Source organism: Dreissena polymorpha, chromosome 1 (assembly GCF_020536995.1).
Source record: "Dreissena polymorpha isolate Duluth1 chromosome 1, UMN_Dpol_1.0, whole genome shotgun sequence".
In the NCBI taxonomy this organism is placed as follows: Eukaryota; Metazoa; Mollusca; class Bivalvia; order Myida; family Dreissenidae; genus Dreissena; species Dreissena polymorpha.
The window spans coordinates 104,948,551-104,969,036 of record NC_068355.1 but is presented as its reverse complement, the minus strand read 5'-3'; the positions used below and the strand labels follow the sequence as shown (position 1 = coordinate 104,969,036).

Sequence of the window (20,486 nt, the reverse complement as noted above, 5' to 3'; positions counted from 1 at the left end):
ACATAGTTGATCTAAGTATTTTAAACAACTGAAAATTTCTCATTATATAAACATGAGGTAGTTTGCCAACATAATGAATATGTTGCCCAGCTCTTGCCACGTGGAGGCCACCTCTTGTAAGAGCCACATTAGTATTTTTTTTGTCTGATACGCTTTAATTATGTTTTTATCAACTAATTGTTTAAAAACATATATAAAATACAAAACGATCATGACCTAAAGATAAACTTTTAATATTATAAAATTTACCTCCCTTGATTAGAATATTAATAGGTTGCAAGCCTGGATAATTAATATTAACACTTTGCAAACATCTCTAAATTGATAAAATCAACTCCGTACATTTAAACAGATAATTTAATTAGTGCCAAACAACTCAATTAATGTACACGCTTATCGACAAAAGGTGCGATAATCCCAATTTATACTAATTTACTGAAACCTCTACGGCATTTACTATATAAATAAATTTACCGAACTTGTCATTTACCGAAACCTCCATAACCCGTTTAAAAACACTATGTCAAAAATGTTGACAATTTGGTAGTAAAAAAAACACAATATTATATCACATCTTTTAAGAAGCACAAACAGCTGTTTGGTTAAAAAGAAAAGTTGTTTTGGCAGTTGTTTTTGCAAAAATAATGTATTTATGCTACAGATTTTTGTGCATTTAAATTGCAAATAGTTGTTTTGATATGATAATTTTTTCAATGTCTTGTGTGTGCTTACTTCTATATTTGCACACATTTGTAACTATGAGATAGGTCAAGTGATGTTTTGTACCTTAAAAGAAGACCCATGATGAATTTCTAGTACATATTCTTATACTCATTAACTTCTTTATAACCGACTTTGATATATGATAACAATTTAACATATTGTATTTAATTATGTAAAATCTATTTTATAAACACTAAATATATTAATAAAATACAGTTGTTTTTGGTATCTAAGGCTGTTCTTGCAAAAACAGGTTGTTACTAGTCATCTCCTATAACATCCAAAGATGCTGAGATGCTTATCTCCTGATCTCAAAGCTGGACAACAATTTGTGTAAAAAGTACTTCCATTTTATTTTGCTGATGCACATTATTAAATAACTGTCCTCATATTACTTTTATCCAAAGTCTAGCTTTGTTGCAACAGGTAACAAATGTCTATTTTAAAAACATAAACACACACACAAAACTACTTATACCGCATATATGTATATACATGTATCTGCCTAAGCAACAAACCCTTTCTTTTCACAAAACACATTAACAACCCTTGCTTAACATTAAAACTACTCAGGTGAGCAACCCAGGGCATCCATGGTCCTCTTGTTTCAATTTGAAGCATAATTGCAAGGTGTGTCTGAAAATTGTTCCGGTAGTTTAAAAAACTTTGTTTAAAATGTGAACAATTGGGTATTAAAAAAAACAAACAATTAATCACATGTTTTAAGAAGCACAAAATTGTTTGGTTAAATAGCTAAGTTGTTTTGGCAGTTATTTTTGCAAAAAACATGTAATTATGGTACATTTTTTTGTGTGCAATTACAAATAGTTTGACCAGTTGTTTGATGTGATATATTTTTGAATTTCTTGTGTGCGTTTACTTCTATATTTGCACATACGTGCACACATTTGTAACTATGAGAAAGTGTCAGATGTTTGGAACCTTAAAAGAAGATCAATGTTGAATTTCTAGTAGATATTCTCATACTCATTTACTTCTTTACAACCCACTCTGAGTGATATATGATAACAATTCAATATATTGTATTTAATTAAGCAAAAACTATTTCATGAATACTTCTATTGAAAAAAAGGACAGTTGTTTTCGGTACTAAAGCTTTTCTTTCAAAAACAACTAGTCATCCTGTATAACATCCAAAGTTGCTTAGATGCTCATCTCATAATCTCAAAGCTGGACAACCATGTATTGAAAAATGTACTTCCATTTTCTTTTCCTGATGATGCTCATTATTAAATTACTGTCATTATATCACTTTTATCCAAAATAAACCTTTGTTGAAATGGGAAACAAATGTCTATTTTAAAAACCATAAACACACACACAGAAACCTTCTTATTACACAAATGTTTATACCGGTATATCTGCCTAAACAACAAACCCTTTCTTTTCACAAAACAACGTTAGCAACCTTTGCTTAATGTTACTTCTACTCAGGTGAGCGACCCCAGGTCCACCTTGGCCCTCTTGTTTTTAGCTCATCTATTTTTTGAAAAAAAATTATGAGCTATTGTCATCACCTTGGCGTCGGCGTCGGCGTCGGCGTCTGCGTCGGCGTCGGCGTCTGCGTCGGCGTCCGGTTAAGTTTTGCGTTTAGGTCCACTTTTCTCAGAAAGTATCAATGCTATTGCATTCAAACTTGGTACACTTACTTACTATCATGAGGGGACTGGGCAGGCAAAGTTAGATAACTCTGGCGTGCATTTTGACTGAATTATGTGCCCTTTTTATACTTAGAAAATTGAAAATTTTGGTTAAGTTTTGCGTTTAGGTCCACTTTTTTCAGAAAGTATCAATGCTATTGCATTCAAACGTGGTACACTTACTTACTATCATGAGGGGACTGGGCACGCAAAGTTAGATAACTCTGGCGTGCATTTTGACAGAATTATGTGCCCTTTTTATACTTAGAAAATTGAAAATTTTGGTTAAGTTTTGTGTTAAGGTCCATTTTATTCCTTAAGTATCAAAGCTATTGCTTTCATACTTGCAACACTTACTAACTACCGTAAGGGGACTGTGCAGGCAAAGTTATGTAACTCTGACTGGCATTTGGACGGAATTATGGGCCCTTTATACTTAGAAAATTGAAAATTTGGTTAAGTTTTGTGTTTTGGTCCACTTTACCCCTAAAGTATCATAGATATTGCTATCATACTTGGAACACTCGCAAACTATCATAAGGGTACAGTAAAAGGACAAGTTGCATAACTCTGGATGTCATTTTTACGGAATTATGGCCCTTTTTTGACTTAGTAACTTTGAATATATGGTTAAATTTTGTGTTTAGATCCACTTTACTTCTTAAGTATCAAGGCTATTGCTTTCAAACTTCAAATACTTTCATGCTATCATGAGGTTACTGTACCTGGCAAGTTGAATTTTACCTTGACCTTTGAATGACCTTGACTCTCAAGGTCAAATTATTAAATTTCTCTAAAATTGCCATAACTTCTTTATTTATGATTAGATTTGATTGATACTTTGACAAAACTACTCTTACCTGACATACCACAATAGACTCCACCCTAACCATCGCCCGTGCCCCCCCCCCCCTATTTTTTTTTTTTTTTTTTTTTTTTTTTTTTTTTTTTTTAAGATCATCTCACAAATGACCACCACACCCTCACACTATACCCCCCCAACCCCAAACCCCACCCCCTCCCCAATTTTTTTTTTTAAACGGTTAAAAAACAAAACTATTTATTTTGATTATTTTATGTTTGAAATACCGTCCAACCATCGCACCCAAGAATCCCCCCCCACCCCCCCCTCCCCCCACCCGAATCCCCCCCCCCCACTTTTTTTTTTTTTTTTTTTTTTTTTTTTAAGATCATTTCACAAATTACCACCACACCCTCACACTATACCCCCCACCTCACCCCCCCCCCATTTTTTTTATGAAACGGTTAAAAAACACAAATATTTATTTTATTATTTTATGTTTGAAATACCGTCCAACCATCGCACCCAAGAATCCCCCCCCCCCACCCCCCCCCACCCCCCCCCCCCCCCACCCCCCCACCCCCCCGATTTTTTTTTTTCCTTTTTTCGCATTTTTGGAAGAAAATGTAATAAATGTCAACACCCCCACACAATGCACCGCTCTTCACTCCACCCCTCCCTCCTTTGTGATTGAAAATGAGAGTCCCTTCACCTTTAAAAAGAAAATAGATGAGCGGTCTGCACCCGCAAGGCGGTGCTCTTGTTTTTATATAAGTATGGTTTTACATGTTTGCCTATAAAGTACTATCATGATTAGTTGTGAAAATATTTAATTTCAGCTTATTGTCTGCCCTTGCGCCTACTGCTGATGATGAAACAAGAAAACCATTTTACAGTTTTGATGGTAAAGTGTGTTTAAAACTTGCAATGTAGATGCTTTTCTTAACATGATGTTTAGGCTATGTATTTATAAAAGATGCCTGACTAGTCTGCTTAGTCTTAACATCACATTCAGATTGTCTGAAAGTATCAATTTTCATTGCTTTTTTGTGAAGGAATGCACTTTTTATCAAGTATATAAGAATGTGCAATGCCATGTAAAAATCTTCCAACTGTCTTGTCAATATTCTTTCTTCAGTTCTTTTAAATTAAGTTAAAGTTCATTTACAAGTATGAGCGCATGCTACTAAAAAAGGTCAAAATCTCCACATGGAATACAAAAAAAATCATGTTTTAATGTAGTTGAAATTAGTGTTTATTAATATTAAACCTGACTTTACCTTTCAGGAGGCACAAGAGGTCGACCAATATACTGTCTGTTATCTACTGAGACATTCTTGATCAGGTAACCTTTATTTTATCAAGTGAGCCACTATTTTACTGTCTTATAAGTACCGATACATTATTGATCAAGTGAGCCACTTTGCTTAGCTCACCTGAGCACATTGTGCTCATGGTGAGATTGTGTGAGCCCTTTTTTTCTTATTTTGTGGTCAGTCCACGACATTTACCTTGTTAACACTATAGAGGCTACATGTATTGTCAAATCTTTTATGAAAAATGCTTAGAAATATTTTTTTGCTGATGGTATTTTGACAAAGTTTAAATCTGGTCACATCTATAGTCCAATCTTCATGAAACTTGGTCAGAATATTTGTTCTTATCATTTATCGACTTTGTTCGTAAATAGGTAGTTTTTGATAAACATGGTCACCAGGGGCAGTTTACCTGATATGGATTAAGTGAAACCTTTTTAACACTCTTGAAGTTATATTTTTAATGATGTCTTTTCTGAGAAAAACATGACAGCCATGGGGTGAGGCAGTGTTATTTTATTATTGCTAAAGCGAATCCTTGATTACACTCAAGAAGTTACATTTTATGTCAAATCTTATGAAACTTTGGCAGAACAATTGTTTTTATGGCAAAGAAAATAGTTGGACAAAAAAACATGGCCACCATAGGAAAGGGCAGTTTTCATTATATGGTTAATTAAAACCTTCTTTACACTTTAGAAGTTACATTTTTAGTCCAATCTTTAGGAAACTTGGTCAGGACATTTTTCAAATAATATCTTGGCAGAATTTGAAATTGGTTCTGGTTGTCAAAAAACCATGGCAGCCAGGGGGCAGGGCAGTTTTTAGCTCATCTATTTTTTGAAAAAAAATTATGAGCTATTGTCATCACCTTGGCGTCGGCGTTGGCGTCAGGTTAAGTTTTGCGTTTAGGTCCACTTTTCTAAGAAAGTATCAATGCTATTGCATTCAAACTTGGTACACTTACTTACTATCATGAGGGGACTGGGCAGGCAAAGTTAGAGAACTCTGGCATGCATTTTGACAGAATAATGTGCCCTTTTATACTTGGAAAATTGAAAATTTTGGTTAAGTTTTGTGTTTAGGTCCATTTTATTCCTTAAGTATCAAAGCTATTGCTTTCATACTTGCAACACTTACTAACTATCATAAGGGGACTGTGCAGGCAAAGTTATGTAACTCTGACTGGCATTTTGACAGAATTATGTGCCCTTTTTATACTAAGAAAATTGAAAATTTGGTTAAGTTTTGTGTGTTAGGTCCACTTTATTGCTACAGTATCAAAGCTATTGCTTTCATACTTGCAACACTTATTTAACTATCATAAGGGGACTGTGCAGGCAAAGTTATGTAACTCTGACTGGCATTTGGACAGAATTATGGGCCCTTTATACTTAGAAAAATTGAAAATTTGGTTAAGTTTTGTGTTTTGGTCCACTTTACCCCTAAAGTATCATAGATATTGCTTTCATACTTGGAACACTCGCAAACTATCATAAGGGTACAGTAAAAGGACAAGTTGCATAACTCTGGATGTCATTTTTACGGAATTATGGCCCTTTTTTGACTTAGTAACTTTGAATATATGGTTAAATTTTGTGTTTCGATCCACTTTACTTCTAAAGTATCAAGGCTATTGCTTTCAAATTTCAAATACTTTCATGCTATCATGAGGTTACTGTACCTGGCAAGTTGAATTTTACCTTGACCTTTGAATGACCTTGACTCTCAAAGTCAAATTATTAAATTTTGCTAAAATTGCCATAACTTCTTAATTTATGATTAGATTTGATTGATACTTTGACAAAACTACTCTTACCTGACATACCACAATAGACTCCACCCAAACCATCCCCTGTGCCCTCCCCCCTCCCCCCCTCCGAATCCCCCCCCTATAATTGTTTTTTTTTTTTTTTTTTTAAGATCATCTCACAAATGACCACCACACCCTCACACTATACCCCCCCCACCCCCCCCAATTTTTTTTTGAAACGGTTAAAAAACACAAATATTTATTTTTATTATTTATTTTTGAAATACCGTCCAACCATCGCACCCAAGAATCCCCTCCCATTCACCCCCCTCACCCCACCCACGAATTAAAAAAAAAAAATTTTTTGCATTTTTTTTCACATTTTTGGAAGATAATGTAATAAATGTCCACGCCCCCACACTATACACCCCTCTTCACTCCACCCCTCCCTCCTTTGTGATTGAAATTGAGAGTCCCTTCACCTTTGAAAAGAAAATAGATGAGCGGTCTGCACCCGCAAGGCGGTGCTCTTGTTTGTATATGGCTTTACATGAATCAAAACCTTTTTTAGGCTCTAGAAGTCCAATCTTCTTGAAATTAGGTCAAATAATTTGTTCTAATGATGTCTTGGCCGAGAGAGGAAATCATTTGGTCCATTGAAACACATGGCTGCCAGGGGGCAAGGGTCTTTTCCTTATTTGGCTCATGTACTTTTAGTACTCCAAAGCTCAAACAACACTAATGTAAAAGAAGCACAAGTCCACATGAATGTTTTGTATAAATATAAATGCTTTTAAGTATAAATGTAACGATAGCCATCGTTTGAAGATATCAAGTTATGTCTCTATGATCTTGTTTGGCACTGGTATTAAGGACTTTATTGTGTACTCAGTAACTAATATGTATTGTGTTTACCATAACGATTTTTTTGTCTGTATAATCCTGTTTTAGTGCTGGAAATGGAGACATCTCGGCATGGACTTGGGCTGAGGTTCTTGACAAGGTATTTACTGATCTTGAGTGTTTGCAGTGTATTTGTATGTCTCTAGTGTTATTTTTTCCCCTCATAGTTGCTGTTGTTTCAGGCTTTAGCTCACCTGAACATGATATGCTCATGTGGAACTTTTGTGATCTTTTCTCCGCTGTTAGTCATCTGTCTTCATGGTATGTTTACAATATCAACCTTGCAAATACTTTGGAAGCCACATTTATTGCCTTATCTTATTTAAACATAATAAGAATATATCGCCATCATGCTGCTTGATTGATTGCTTTAAAATAATCCTTTAAAGATTAATTGAGATCAGGAGCATTGGACAGATACTTTGGAAGCCACATTTATTTTCCTTATGTTATTTAAACAGGGTAAGAACGTTTCTCGCAATGGCAGTGTCCATCGTGCTGCTTGATTGCTTCTTGTTAATAATATTTTAAAGATATTAAGAGCATTGGATAGGTATTAATGTGTGATAATCTATTGTTGAATGCAAATAAGGTACGAATTGTAATGTGATGCCAGCAATCGTCATATCAATAAAACATATAGGCTGTGTTCTGGGAAAACCAGGCAAAATGCATGTGCGTAAGGTGTCATCCAAGATTAGCCTGTGCAGTTCACATTGGGGAAACATTCCATTAGAGACTGTCCAGACTATATAGGACTGGGGAAACATTCCATTAAAGACTTTCCAGACTATATAGGACTGGGGAAACATTCCATTAAAGACTGTCCAGACTATATAGGACTGGGGAAACATTCCATTAAAGACTGTCCAGACTATATAGGACTGGGGAAACATTCCATTAAAGACTGTCCAGACTATATAGGACTGGGGAAACATTCCATTAAAGACTGTCCAGACTATATAGGACTGGGGAAACATTCCATTAAAGACTGTCCAGACTATATAGGACGCCGATTTTGACTCATGCACTTTTCACAGAGCACTGCTCATACGGATGAAGGAATATAAGTTATATTCATGGTTTCATTTCTACATTATATTTTGGGGTCCACTGGAATGATGTTGATTTTCAGGGTAATTTCCATATGCATGGGATACCGTTATTAATTTGTTGTTTTGTCTTAATTTATATAAACATATTTCATGTTTAATGTCAATTATGTAGAATTAGGGTAATTTAAGTTGATGTAGTTGTATTTATCAACTATATAATACTATTAATTTGAACACTTAACAGGAACAGCATTACAAACAAATCGTGCTTTAAATGATACACAAGTTTCAAATAAGGAGGAGCCCTGAATTACATATTAAGAATTTTTGAAGCAGACATTTGAGTCCTTTAAATCGTTGCAAATCTATTATGTTGTATTACCAGAGCAGATGTATGGTTGAAGATTTTCTCAATCATATCAAACAGTAAAGTGTTATTCATTTCACATAAATGTTTACTTTCAGGCTGCTAAGGAGGCTTGGACCCTCAAGATACCAAAGTTGTAAGAGTGCTAAAGTTGGCATATTTAATTATCTGTTGTTAACCATATCTGGTTTCATTTTTTAGTAAAGGCTAATATGGAAAAAAATGAATAATGCATGGAACATGTTTATAGATACATGTATTTGAGTTTGGGTAAAAGTACAGCATATACACTAAAGTAAAAAACTAAATTCTTGTTATGGGGAGTAAATATTTTTTCATTAATATAAAACAGAGTTTGGGTTTACACCATAAATGTGTCTTATTTTGCATGGATTTTTCCAAGAACAAAATAATAAATTAATTACCAGTAATTAAAACTTACTGAAAATGATCATAAATACTGGAGACTTAAAAGCCGGTTTCACAAAACTTTCTTAAAATAGCATTACTCGATTGCATAACTTGATGTAACAATTGACCTACATTATTGCTACATGCATATTAAAGATGAGTGATATTCAGATATTTTAGCTGACATACACAACTTGAACATTTTGTGACCGATTTGGCATTTATGTTTTGTTCAGCAGTCAAGTGGCAATTTTAATTTCTTAATTAAGTCATTAGAAAATTTTGTAAAAAGGAAAACATTGTTTGAGTCTGGGAATTATATTAATTGAAAAATTAGGTGTTTAAAAAACTGAAAGACTTTAATACAGATGTAAATACCTCCTGGGTCCAAGTATTTGGACGCAATACAATTTGGTCGAAATCCACTGTTTTGTAGGCATTGAGTCTCAGGGAGGCAGTCAAATTTTGGGGAAACATGCTTATTGTATAATAAAATGACACCAGAGTTAAACTTATTTAAACATAAATAATTATAAAAGATATATAATGCTTGTTTACTGTATTCTTCAGACAGATGTACTCAGATCCAGAAACCAACAGCATTGCTTTGAGCAAGCAGGTCTGTTGCAAAATAGTGTAGTTTTTAGCTCACCTGAGCACAACGTGCTCATGGCGAGCTTTTGTAATCGCCTTTTGTCCGTCGTCCGTTTTGCGTCGTGCGGCGTCAACATTTTGAGTTGTGACCACTCCAGAGGCCACATTTATTGTCCGATCTTCATGAAACTTGGTCAGAACATTTTTCCCATTGATACCTCAACTGAGTTCAAAACTGGGTCATGCTGGGTAAAAAACTAGGTCACTAGGTCAAACAAAAGAAAAACCTTGTGAACACTGTAGAAGTCACATTAGATGCCCAATCTTCATGTCGCTTTGTCAAAATGTTTGTCTAAATGATATGTTGGTTGAGTTCAAAAATGGTTCTGGTCCCTTGAAAAACATGGCCGCCAGGGGGTGGGGCAGTATTTCTTATATGGCTCTTGAGAAACCTTGTGAACACTCTAGAAGTCAAATATTTTCCCCAATCTCCATGAAACTTGATCAAAACATTGGTTTCATTGATATCTCGGACGAGTTCGAAAATGGTCCAGATTGGTGGAAAAACATGGCCGCCAGGGGGCGGGGCAGTTTTCTCTATATGTATATAGTGAAAACATGTGAACACTCTAGAAGTCACATTTTTTGTCCGATCTTAATGAAATTTGGTCAGAACATGTGTTTTCTGGATATGACGGTTGAGTTTGAAAATGGATCGGATCGGTAAAAAAAACATGGCCGCCAGGGGGGAGTCATTTTCCTTATATTTACATAGCAAAAAAAGCTTGTGAACACTCTAGAAGTCACATTTTTTGCCTAATCATCATATTTTTTTTCTAACCATCGATTTTGTAGATATCTCAGACGAGTTAGAAAATGTTCATGATGGGTGGAAAAACATGGCCGCCAGGGGATGGGACAGTTTTCTCTATATGTATATAGTAAAAACATGTGAACAGTCTAGTTCTGATAAGCCATAATGTTAAAGAAAGATAACCTGTACATACTTTCTAAAAGTTAACTCCCTTGTATAAACCTGGTACTTCCTTCATGAAATGTGGTGTACATAAAGACAGTAGTTTGCATGCAATTTAATAAACCTATTGTTTCTATGTCATAAAATAACTGTACATGTACTAATGCACTGTAGAGCCTTATCTTTGATCTTTACTGATAAGCCAAGTTAACCTACTGTGTTTTGGTGTATTGATTGAACATCTTCTAAGATCAATTGGATTGGGAAAATCAATAATCTCAGCAGACTGCTGTGCTATGAAACTGTTTCCATGGCAACCTTGACTCCAGTAAAATGAACTGGCTTACCTGTACATATTTAGTGCAGTAGATAATGACCATCCATAAAGGAGACATAATGCTAATCATTTTCATGCATCTTTTTCACTATAGGGTGTCATTATTTTGCATTTACATGTGTATGTATATACTTTGTTTGTGTACATACTGTAATTCATTTCTTTCTGAGTAGTGTTAGATTATGTGTAATGTCTCAACTGTCAGTAACTAATTAATGACACAAGTCTGTCATCTGATAACCAATATATGCCATGTTTATACTCAAAATGAAGAGTTAGAGGAACATGAATATGCTTTTTGTTGTTTTGTTATGCTCCCCCAATTTTTTTAGGGGGAGCATATAGTCGCCGCTTCGTCTGTCCGTGCGTGTGTCTGTGTGTCCGTCCGTCCGTGCACAATTTTTGTCCGGGCTATTTCTCAGCAATTAATGACCGGAATTCAGTTAAACTATATGGGAAGCTTCAATACCAAGAGGAGATGCGCATATCATCAAACGGTTCTGGTCAGATGATTTTTCACAGAGTTATGGCCCTTTGAAATTTTCCATTAACTGTACATATAGTGCAATTCTTGTCCGGGCTATTTCTCAGCAACTAATGACCAAAATTCAATGAAACTTTATGGGAAGCTTCACTACCAAAGAGAGATATGCATATTATCAGCCAGTTCTGGTCAGATGATTTTTCACAGAGTTATGGCCCTTGGAAATTTTCCATTAACTGTACATATAGTGAAATTCTTGTCCGGGCTAATTCTCAGCAACTTATGACTGGAATTCAATGAAACTTTATAGGAAGCTTCACTACCAAGAGGAGATGTGCATATTATCAGCCGGTTCTCGTCGGATGATTTTTCACAGAGTTATGGCCCTTTGAAATTTTCCATTGTATATATAGTGCAATTCTTGTCCGAGGTATTTCTCAGCAACTTATTACGGGAATTCAATGAAACTTTATGGGAAGCTTCACTACCAACAGGAGATGTGCATATTATCAGCCGGTTATGGTCGGATGATTTTTCACAGTGTTATGGCCCTTTGAAATTTTCCATTAACTGTACATATAGTGCAATTCTTGTCCCGGCTATTTCTCCCCAACTACTGACTGGAATTTAATGAAGCTTTATGGGAAGCTTAACTACCTTGAGGAGATGCGCATGTTATTTGTGGGTTCTGGTTAGATGATTTATTTAGAGAGTTATGGCCCTTTGACATTTTTAAGTTGCTAAACCATCCATCGTATTATTTTGTCCAAAGTTATGCCCCTCAAGACGTTTCCTTTTATCTGAATATATAGTGCAATATTGTGACAAAAAAAAACTTTGGGGAGCATCACCCGTCTCCGACGGTTTCTTGTATTATTTTGACTCTTATTTTTATGCCCCCGGTAGGGTGGCATATAGCAGTTGAACTGTCTGTCAGTCAGTATGTCAGTCAGTATGTCAGTCCGAAAAAAACTTTAACATTGGCCATAACTTTTTCAATATTCAAGATACCAATTTGATATTTGGCATGCATGTGCATCTCATGAAGCTGCACATTTTGAGTGGTGGAAGTTCAAGGTCAAGGTCATCCTTCAAGGTCAAAGGTCAATTTTTTTTTTCAAAGCGGCGTTCTCATGAAGCTGCACATTTTGAGTGGTGGAAGTTCAGGGTCAAGGTCATCCTTCAAGGTCAAAGGTAAACAAAAATATATATATTTTTTTTTTCAAAGTGGCGCAATTGGGGGCATTGTGTTTCTGACGAACACATCTCTTGTTATACACAAATTTTTTGTTAATTGTCATGTTTCCTTTGTCTAAGCTGAGGAGTCACAGAGGGAGGGGCTGAAATGCCTTGTCTTAGATCCTTATCTGTCAATCAAAATCTCAACAATTTGTTGTATTTGTTCATTTTTAACGATGCTTCAATTCTTTAGACTTGGCTTGTACCTGTTCTTAATACTCTGTCATTGTTCTTCATTTTTCTAGTTCTTAGAATAAAAGTTAGTTATTTTCGTTATAGCTGCTTTGGTTTTCACTTATAGATTAATTCTTTGAGTGTATTCAGGCGTATCTGACTGGACGCCTTTAGTTAATTGAATTACAACCAGTCAGTGGTGTCATCCTGACCGGAAATAAGAGTTCTTTAATTAGACTGGATAAATATTTTCGTATTACATAAGTGCACACAAAGTTACATAACTCGTAACCATCCCGTGACCGGTTCACTTTCGTAAGCGAACGAGACCGCACTACCACAGTTGTTTATAGTGAAACATTGGGAATACTTTTAGTCACATTTTTAGTTCAATCTGAATGACACTTGCTGATCTTCACACATGGTGACAATCTTTATGAGCATAATATTTTTTGCTCATGGTGAACTTTTGTGATCACCTTTTGTCAATTGTCTGTCTTCCGCGGTGCGTCATGAATATTTGTCTTGTTAACACTGTAGAGGCCACATTTATTGTTGGATCTTCATGAAACCTTGTCAGAAGATTTGTCCCAATAACATCTTGGCCAAGTTCAAAAATGGTTCCTGTCTGTTGAAAAACATGGCCACCAGGAGGCCATTTGTTGTTCATTCTTCATGAAACTTGGTTAGAACATTTGTTTTATTGATATCTTGGGCTGCAATGAACAGGTCATTTCTTTTTATCTCAGGTGAGCGACTTTGGGCCTTTCAGGCCCGCTTGTTATTAATATCTTTTGTTAAGGTAACATTTGTTTTATTATTATCTTTTACAAAACAATCAGACCATGCTTCTTGATTTAACTATGTTTGCTTAAAAAAGTGAATTTGATGGACTGAAAAAAGAAGAAAAGAAATTCATTTTTTTTGACAAAATTATTGTGAATGTATATGTGAGAAGGCACATTTAGTTAAAAATTTCACATTAATCAATTTTTATTATGCAATGTCAGTTGATTAGAAATCACTGATAAAATGTACAGAAATTCCTTCAATTATTCACATGCAAGTAGCAGTGTGTGGCTTGTTACTTTCCAGGAGACGGGTACAGAGCTGTATGGTGGCTGTGGGGATGATAATGTACACGTATGGGATATCGAGTCCGGCAGGCTAACTGTATGCTCTTGATTTTGTTAATATTTCTGTTTCAAATATAGTAGATAATGCATTTTTAGGGTTGTTAACATTTGCATATGTTTGTTATGTGAAATAGGGACTTTGAATTGACCATCCACAACCTCCTGTCCCCAATTTAAGAATATGACTATTTAATTTATCATTCAAATAAAGAAGTTAAAAGAATATGTATTTTTATTTATTGACTTGATTTTTATTTTAATGCACTGCTAATATTTCAGTGGTTTATTTGCATTTGTTCACAAATAACAAAAACTATATTTTAAAAAGATATTTGATGTTTATCTAGATTTTGAAAATAAAGATAGAAAATGTATGATTCTCAGAGCTCCAGATGAGGTTTTGTGAAATTCTTAACATTACTTCCAGATTTTCAAAAAGAATTCCTAACTCTGAAATTTAATTCTTAACGTTACTACTAAGTTTTGGAAAATAATTCTTAACTTTTCTAAATGACCTAAAAATAAATAATAATGGTTATTTTCAAGCAAAAAATCAAAATAAACATACAAGCAACTTAATTTAAAAGAGTTCAGCAGTGTCTATTCAGTATTATACAATTTTATTTTTCAAATACCTTCATATGCCCAAACTGTGCTTAGATTGCATGCCTTCGATGAATTTTTACATATTTCACAATTAAAACGGGTCTCCCCTTCAATCTTTTCAATGATTGGCCACGGGAATTGTCCCTTCCACTCGTTCAATGTTTTTTTGTTTTTGTTTGGACCCGTCGTGTCGCGTTTTTTTAGCTGTTCCGACTGTTTAGGCAACTGAACATACAACATCGTATAAGATCTTTTCTATAATGTCTTTCTTAACATTCAACGTCGGCTCACTTTGCGTACAATATGTGAAAAGCGTGTTTTTGCACGCTTTGCAGTGTTTTAGGACGCTCTCTGGGCGCCGCCATTGTTTTTTGACAGATAGACTGTACACGCCGCTTTTATTGGAAAAAATGCGCTTTGTTAAACAAACCCAATAACCATTTTAAATAAGTACCGAAAACATCTTTAATACGCAAAAAGAACTCAATAAAAATCGATTCAAACCGATGTAAAAATAATATTTGTAACTTGATTTTGCAATTCTTAATGGTACAACAAGATTTTAAAATAAATGCGTAACGGACTTAAAAATAATTAGTAATTACAAAAATACGACCCTTATCTGGAGCTCTGGATTCTAATTAAATGTAAATTTATTTATTAAAACAAAGGTTTGATTGTTGATGATGAAATTTGTGTTATGAAGTGTATTTCAGAATTATGTATACAGTTTTTAATTCATGTCTATACTTTTTTTTTAAATCAATTTATATAAGACAATATTACATTTTTGTGCACATTTAACAGTTATAAATGCTGGTATTTGAGGAATTTAAGACAACAAGGGCTGTTTGTAAAACATGCATGCCCCCCATATGGGCTCTCCGTTGTAGTGACAGCCATTGTGTGAATATGTTTTTTGTCACTGTGACCTTGACCTTTGAACTAGTGACCTGAAAATCAATAGGGGTCATCTGCCAGTCATGATCAATGTACCTATGAAGTTTCATGATCCTAGCCATAAGCGTTCTTGAGTTATCATCCGGAAACCATTTTACTATTTCGGGTCACCGTGACCTTGACCTTTGACCTAGTGACCTGAAAATCAATAGGGGTCATCTGCGAGTCATGATCAATCTACCTTGATCAAGTTTCATGATCCTAGGAATAAGCGTTGTTTAGTTATCATCCGGCAAACATTTTACTATTTCGGGTCACCGTGAACTTGACCCTTGACCTAGTGACCTCAAAATCGATAGGGGTCATCTGCGAGTCATGATCAATGTACCTATGAAGTTTCATGATCCTAGGCATAAGCGTTCTTGAGTTATCATCCGGAAACCATTTAACTATTTCGGGTCATCATGACCTTGACCTTTGATCTAGTGACCTCAAAATCAATAAAGGTCATCTGCGAGTCATGATCAATGTACCTATGAAGTTTCCTGATTGTAGCCATTAGCGTTCTTGAGTTATCATCCGGAAACCATTTTACTATTTCAGGTCACCGTGACCTTGACCTTTGATATAGTGACCTGAAAATCAATAGGGGTCAACTGCGAGTCATGATCAATCTACCTATCAAGTTTCATGATCCTAGGCATAAGCTTTCTTGAGTAATCATATAAAAACCATTTTACTATTTCGGGTCATTGTGACCTTGACCTTTGACCTAGTGACCTGAAAATCAATGGGGGTCATCTGCAAGTCATGATCAATGTACCTATGGAGTTTCATGATCCTAGGCATAAGCGTTCTTGAGTTATCATCCGGAAACCATTTTACTATTTCGGGTCACTGTGACCTTGACCTTTGACCTATTGACCTGAAAAACAATAGGGGTCATCTGCCAGCCATTACCAATCTACCTACGAAGTTTCATGATCCTAGGCATATGCGTTCTTGAGTTATCATCCGGAAACCATTTTCTATTTCGGGTCACTGTGACCTTGACCTTTGACCTAGTGACCTGAAAATCATTAGCGGTCATCTGCGAGTCATGATTAATCTACCTATGAAGTTTCATGATCCTAGGCCTAAGCGTTCTTGAGTTATCATCCGGAAACCATTTTACTATTTCGGGTCACCGTGACCTTTGACCTAGTGACCTCAAAATCAATAGGGGTCATCTGCGAGTCATGATCAATGTACCTATGAAGTTTCATGATCCTAGCCCCAAGCGTTCTTGAGTTATCATCCGGAAACCACCTGGTGGACGGACCGACCGACAGACCGACAGACCGACCGACAGACCGACATGTGCAAAGCAATACCCCCCCTCTTCTTCGAAGGGGGGGCATAATTATTAAATATTTATTACAAATTTGTTTACGCTCATGTATACTAAAATTACACACTTGTGTACATACATATTATTGATACGATATCAAATAATATTACTGTGTAGGGGAGACAACTAACTGTAAGATCTTTACTTTTATAAAAAAAAATGAATCGTTATGAATTGATAACAAAGAGTGGAAACTTTTCTTTACACTAAATAAAGAATGTTGTCAGGTGACATATTGCGCTATACGTTAAACTTTTAATCTTTTATGTTCGACAAGTGGGGATATTGTTTATTGCACTATGCAGTCATCACATGGCATATTATGTATTTAATATTAGTATTTTTCGTACTCTTTGAAATATTTGGTATTTAAATATATCATTAAGACAAAGGTGTCTTTTCATACATTCAAATAACACATTTATATCTAATTGCATTTTGTAAATGAAAAATCTATAAATACTGACATTGATATCCTGGGAGTTTAATATATTAGGTTTAACAAAAGTGTACTATGTTTGGACTGGAATGCTGGCTTATGCAAAGCCCAATACCAGTAGTCTAAAATGTTTATATTTTACTAAGAAAATAATCTTCATGACTTTTTGTGAGAATATCAGGGTAGGGAACAAATGGGAAAATACTAAATTGTATGATATTAAACATTGGTTCACATAATGCAATATGAAAGTATTTGTGAAATGTAAGAACACAGCATCTACATGTACACTCTCTGGCTTATATCAAGAGAGGCGCACACAATCTCTTGAAACCAAGAATTGAGGGTATTTTTTTATTTTGCTAATGCAGTAAAAGAATTGTATTCATTTGATTTCTTTATTTGATGAAGATAAACATCACCTGGGTTGGACAGGTATTCAAGACAGGTATTCAAATGGATACCTGCAGTAACCTACAATACTTATTGACCATTTGAATTGTTTAGAGAACCTTGAGTGGTCACAGGGCTTACATTCATGCTGTGTGCACCAAGAACATGGGGCGCGAGTGTGTCTCAGCCTCAGAAGATGGCTCCGTGAGAATATGGGGTAGGTCACATTAATGGGTAGAACAGAATGGAGAATATAGGGCAGGTCACATTCATGGGTAGAACTGAATGGACAATATGGGGTAGGTCACATTCATAAGTAGAACAGAATGGAGAATATGGGGTAGGTCACATTCATGGGTAGAACAGAATCGGGGTTCCCAGCCAACCTGAAAATCAGGGAAAACCTTCACTTTTTTTCCAGTCAGGGAAAAGTCAGGGAATTCGGGAAAAGTTCCTGAAATCAGGGAATTTTCTTAGGTCAGACTTTCCCGACTTGTGTCGAGAAGTGCATACTATTAAAACAGCATATCGATTCCTATGCATGCCTATGTTGGATTTGTAGTACACATGTTGCTTAGTTATGGCTGCAACTGCTATTTATTGGGGGTGTCTAAAACAAGAAATAGGTCGAAATTATGATCCTGGAATTTTTATTTTCCATTAGGGAAAAATCAGGGAATTTGGTTCATACAAAAAGCTGGGAACCCTGAGAATGGAGAAAATGGGGAAGGTAACATTCATGGGTAGAACAGAATGGAAAATATGGGATAGGTCACATTCATGGGTAGAACAGAATGGAGAATATAGGGTATGTCACATTCATGGGTAGAACTGAATGGAGAATATGGGATAGGTCACATTTATGGGTAGAACTGAATGGAGAATATGGGGTATGTCACATTCATGGGTAGAACTGAATGGAGAATATGGGATAGGTCACATTAATGGGTAGAACTGAATGAAGAATATGGGATAGGTCACATTCATGGGTAGAACTGAATGGAGAATATGGGATAGGCCACATTCATGGGTAGAACAGAATGGAGAATATGGGGTATGTCACATTCATGGGTAGAACTGAATGGAGAATATAGGGCAGGTCACATTCATGGGTTGAACTGAATGGAGAATATTGGGAAGGTCACTTTCATGGGTAGAACAGAATGTAGAAAATGGGGAAGGTCACATTCATTGGTAGAACAGAATGTCTGGTGAGAATATGGGGTAGGTCACATAGATAGGTAGAACAGAATTCTGGTGTGTACAAGAATATTGGGTCATTGTAAAAATACAGAACCAGCAGAATTTCTTTTATCTCTTGGGAAGCGGCTTCTATGCCCTGATTAAGGCAGGATAGGCTTTATTCTTGGAAATCGTTCTGAACATTTCATAATGGGAGCGTGAACATTCCTTATTATCCCCTGCCATAGGCCGAGGGATATTGTTTTGGCGTTGTCCGTCCATCCGTCTTTCCGTCTGGCTCTTTTGCGTCCGTAGCCATATCTTGGAAGTGCTTTGGGGGATTTCATTGAAACTTGGTATGAGTATATATATGGATAAGAGGATGATGCACGACATTGAATAATGACAGAGTTATGGCCCTTTGTATTTTGAAAAAATGCTTTTTTTGTGTGTCCGGAGCCATATCTTGTGTCCAGAAGTATAATGGGGGGGGGGGGGGGGGGGATATCAATTCAACGAATTTGCTTGTTTAAATTTACTTTAAGGGGAAATTGACTGGGATTTTTTTCTGTGTGACTGACACTTGATAAATACCCCTACAATATCATTAACAAAATTCCTGCATTGCATTTGCATTATGTGATTTGTTAACCTATACACAAAATGATTAGAAAAGGATAAGAGTTGTTATATTAATCTGTTACTTACAAGTGTTCTGAGAAATAACAAAAGAAATCCTGTACAAGTTTTTTATTTATTTTAATATAAAATCCTGAATGTATAAATATATTCCACACTTGAGGTTTAATTTCTGGTGATTACATAATAATCCTTTTCTTGTTTTGTTTTGTACAATATAGCTGTTTAGTTCAGTTGATAAATCTATCATCTTTAGAATTATAGTGTTAAGGGGTGTTGCGGCAGTTTATTTAACCGAGGATATATTTATAGCAACACCTATGCTATAATCACAACCCAATAGTTTTGTTATCAGAATCATCACAAATTAATGACCGAGTAGGTTCATAATAGGTACTCAGTGGTTCGATCCCAGGTGCGGTTAACTTTTTTTTTTTTTTTTCTTTTATTTCATTCTTGTTTTTTTCCTTGAGCTTTTTAGTCCTGTTGTTTACATTTATCAATTCAAAGCATTTAATCAGAAACTTTAAAACATGCCGAAATCTGTCAACAAGTCCCTGTTATTGATGATTAAGGTCGAGTTTGATACTGTATGATCTTATGTTTGTGATTAAATATTGCATTAGTGTTGTTGTTTTTAGTAAGCCGTTGTGATCCCAATTAAGATTGTAAACAATATATATATTTTTCGCATATCTCTAACAGTCTATGTACCGGTACTTGGGTTTCGCCTAATTGCTGTATTGTATGAAATTTGACACAGACGGTAGGGATAGTTAAACAAAAAAATCGCTGTTAAAAGTACGGTGACCCCCTTTTTTTATTTTTGTTTTATGATAACAATACGTAGATGAACATATTTGAGCAGTTTCAGAAAAAGTTATTAGATAGAACTTTTTTAAATTCCATTTTTGTGGTTAAAATAGTAAAAAATTGATGTTTTTTTGGGTGACATAAAAATTATAAAAATTAAATTACTTCAAATTTAACTTGTTTTCTCCATTTT

General features: G+C 35.3%; 1 protein-coding gene across 2 annotated transcripts in view; it reads left to right on the top strand.

The window, feature by feature from the left end:
* LOC127865210 (THO complex subunit 6 homolog) overlaps positions 1 to 20,486 on the top strand; it is a 53,155-nt gene that overhangs the window by 17,480 nt on the left and 15,189 nt on the right. For both annotated transcript variants that reach the window (XM_052405205.1, XM_052405206.1), the window contains exons 3-9: positions 4,026 to 4,090; positions 4,474 to 4,531; positions 7,207 to 7,258; positions 8,679 to 8,716; positions 9,562 to 9,610; positions 13,891 to 13,968; positions 17,774 to 17,876. In XM_052405205.1, coding sequence (XP_052261165.1) covers positions 4,026 to 4,090; positions 4,474 to 4,531; positions 7,207 to 7,258; positions 8,679 to 8,716; positions 9,562 to 9,610; positions 13,891 to 13,968; positions 17,774 to 17,876 — 443 coding nt within the window. The remainder of the gene's footprint in view (positions 1 to 4,025; positions 4,091 to 4,473; positions 4,532 to 7,206; positions 7,259 to 8,678; positions 8,717 to 9,561; positions 9,611 to 13,890; positions 13,969 to 17,773; positions 17,877 to 20,486) is intronic.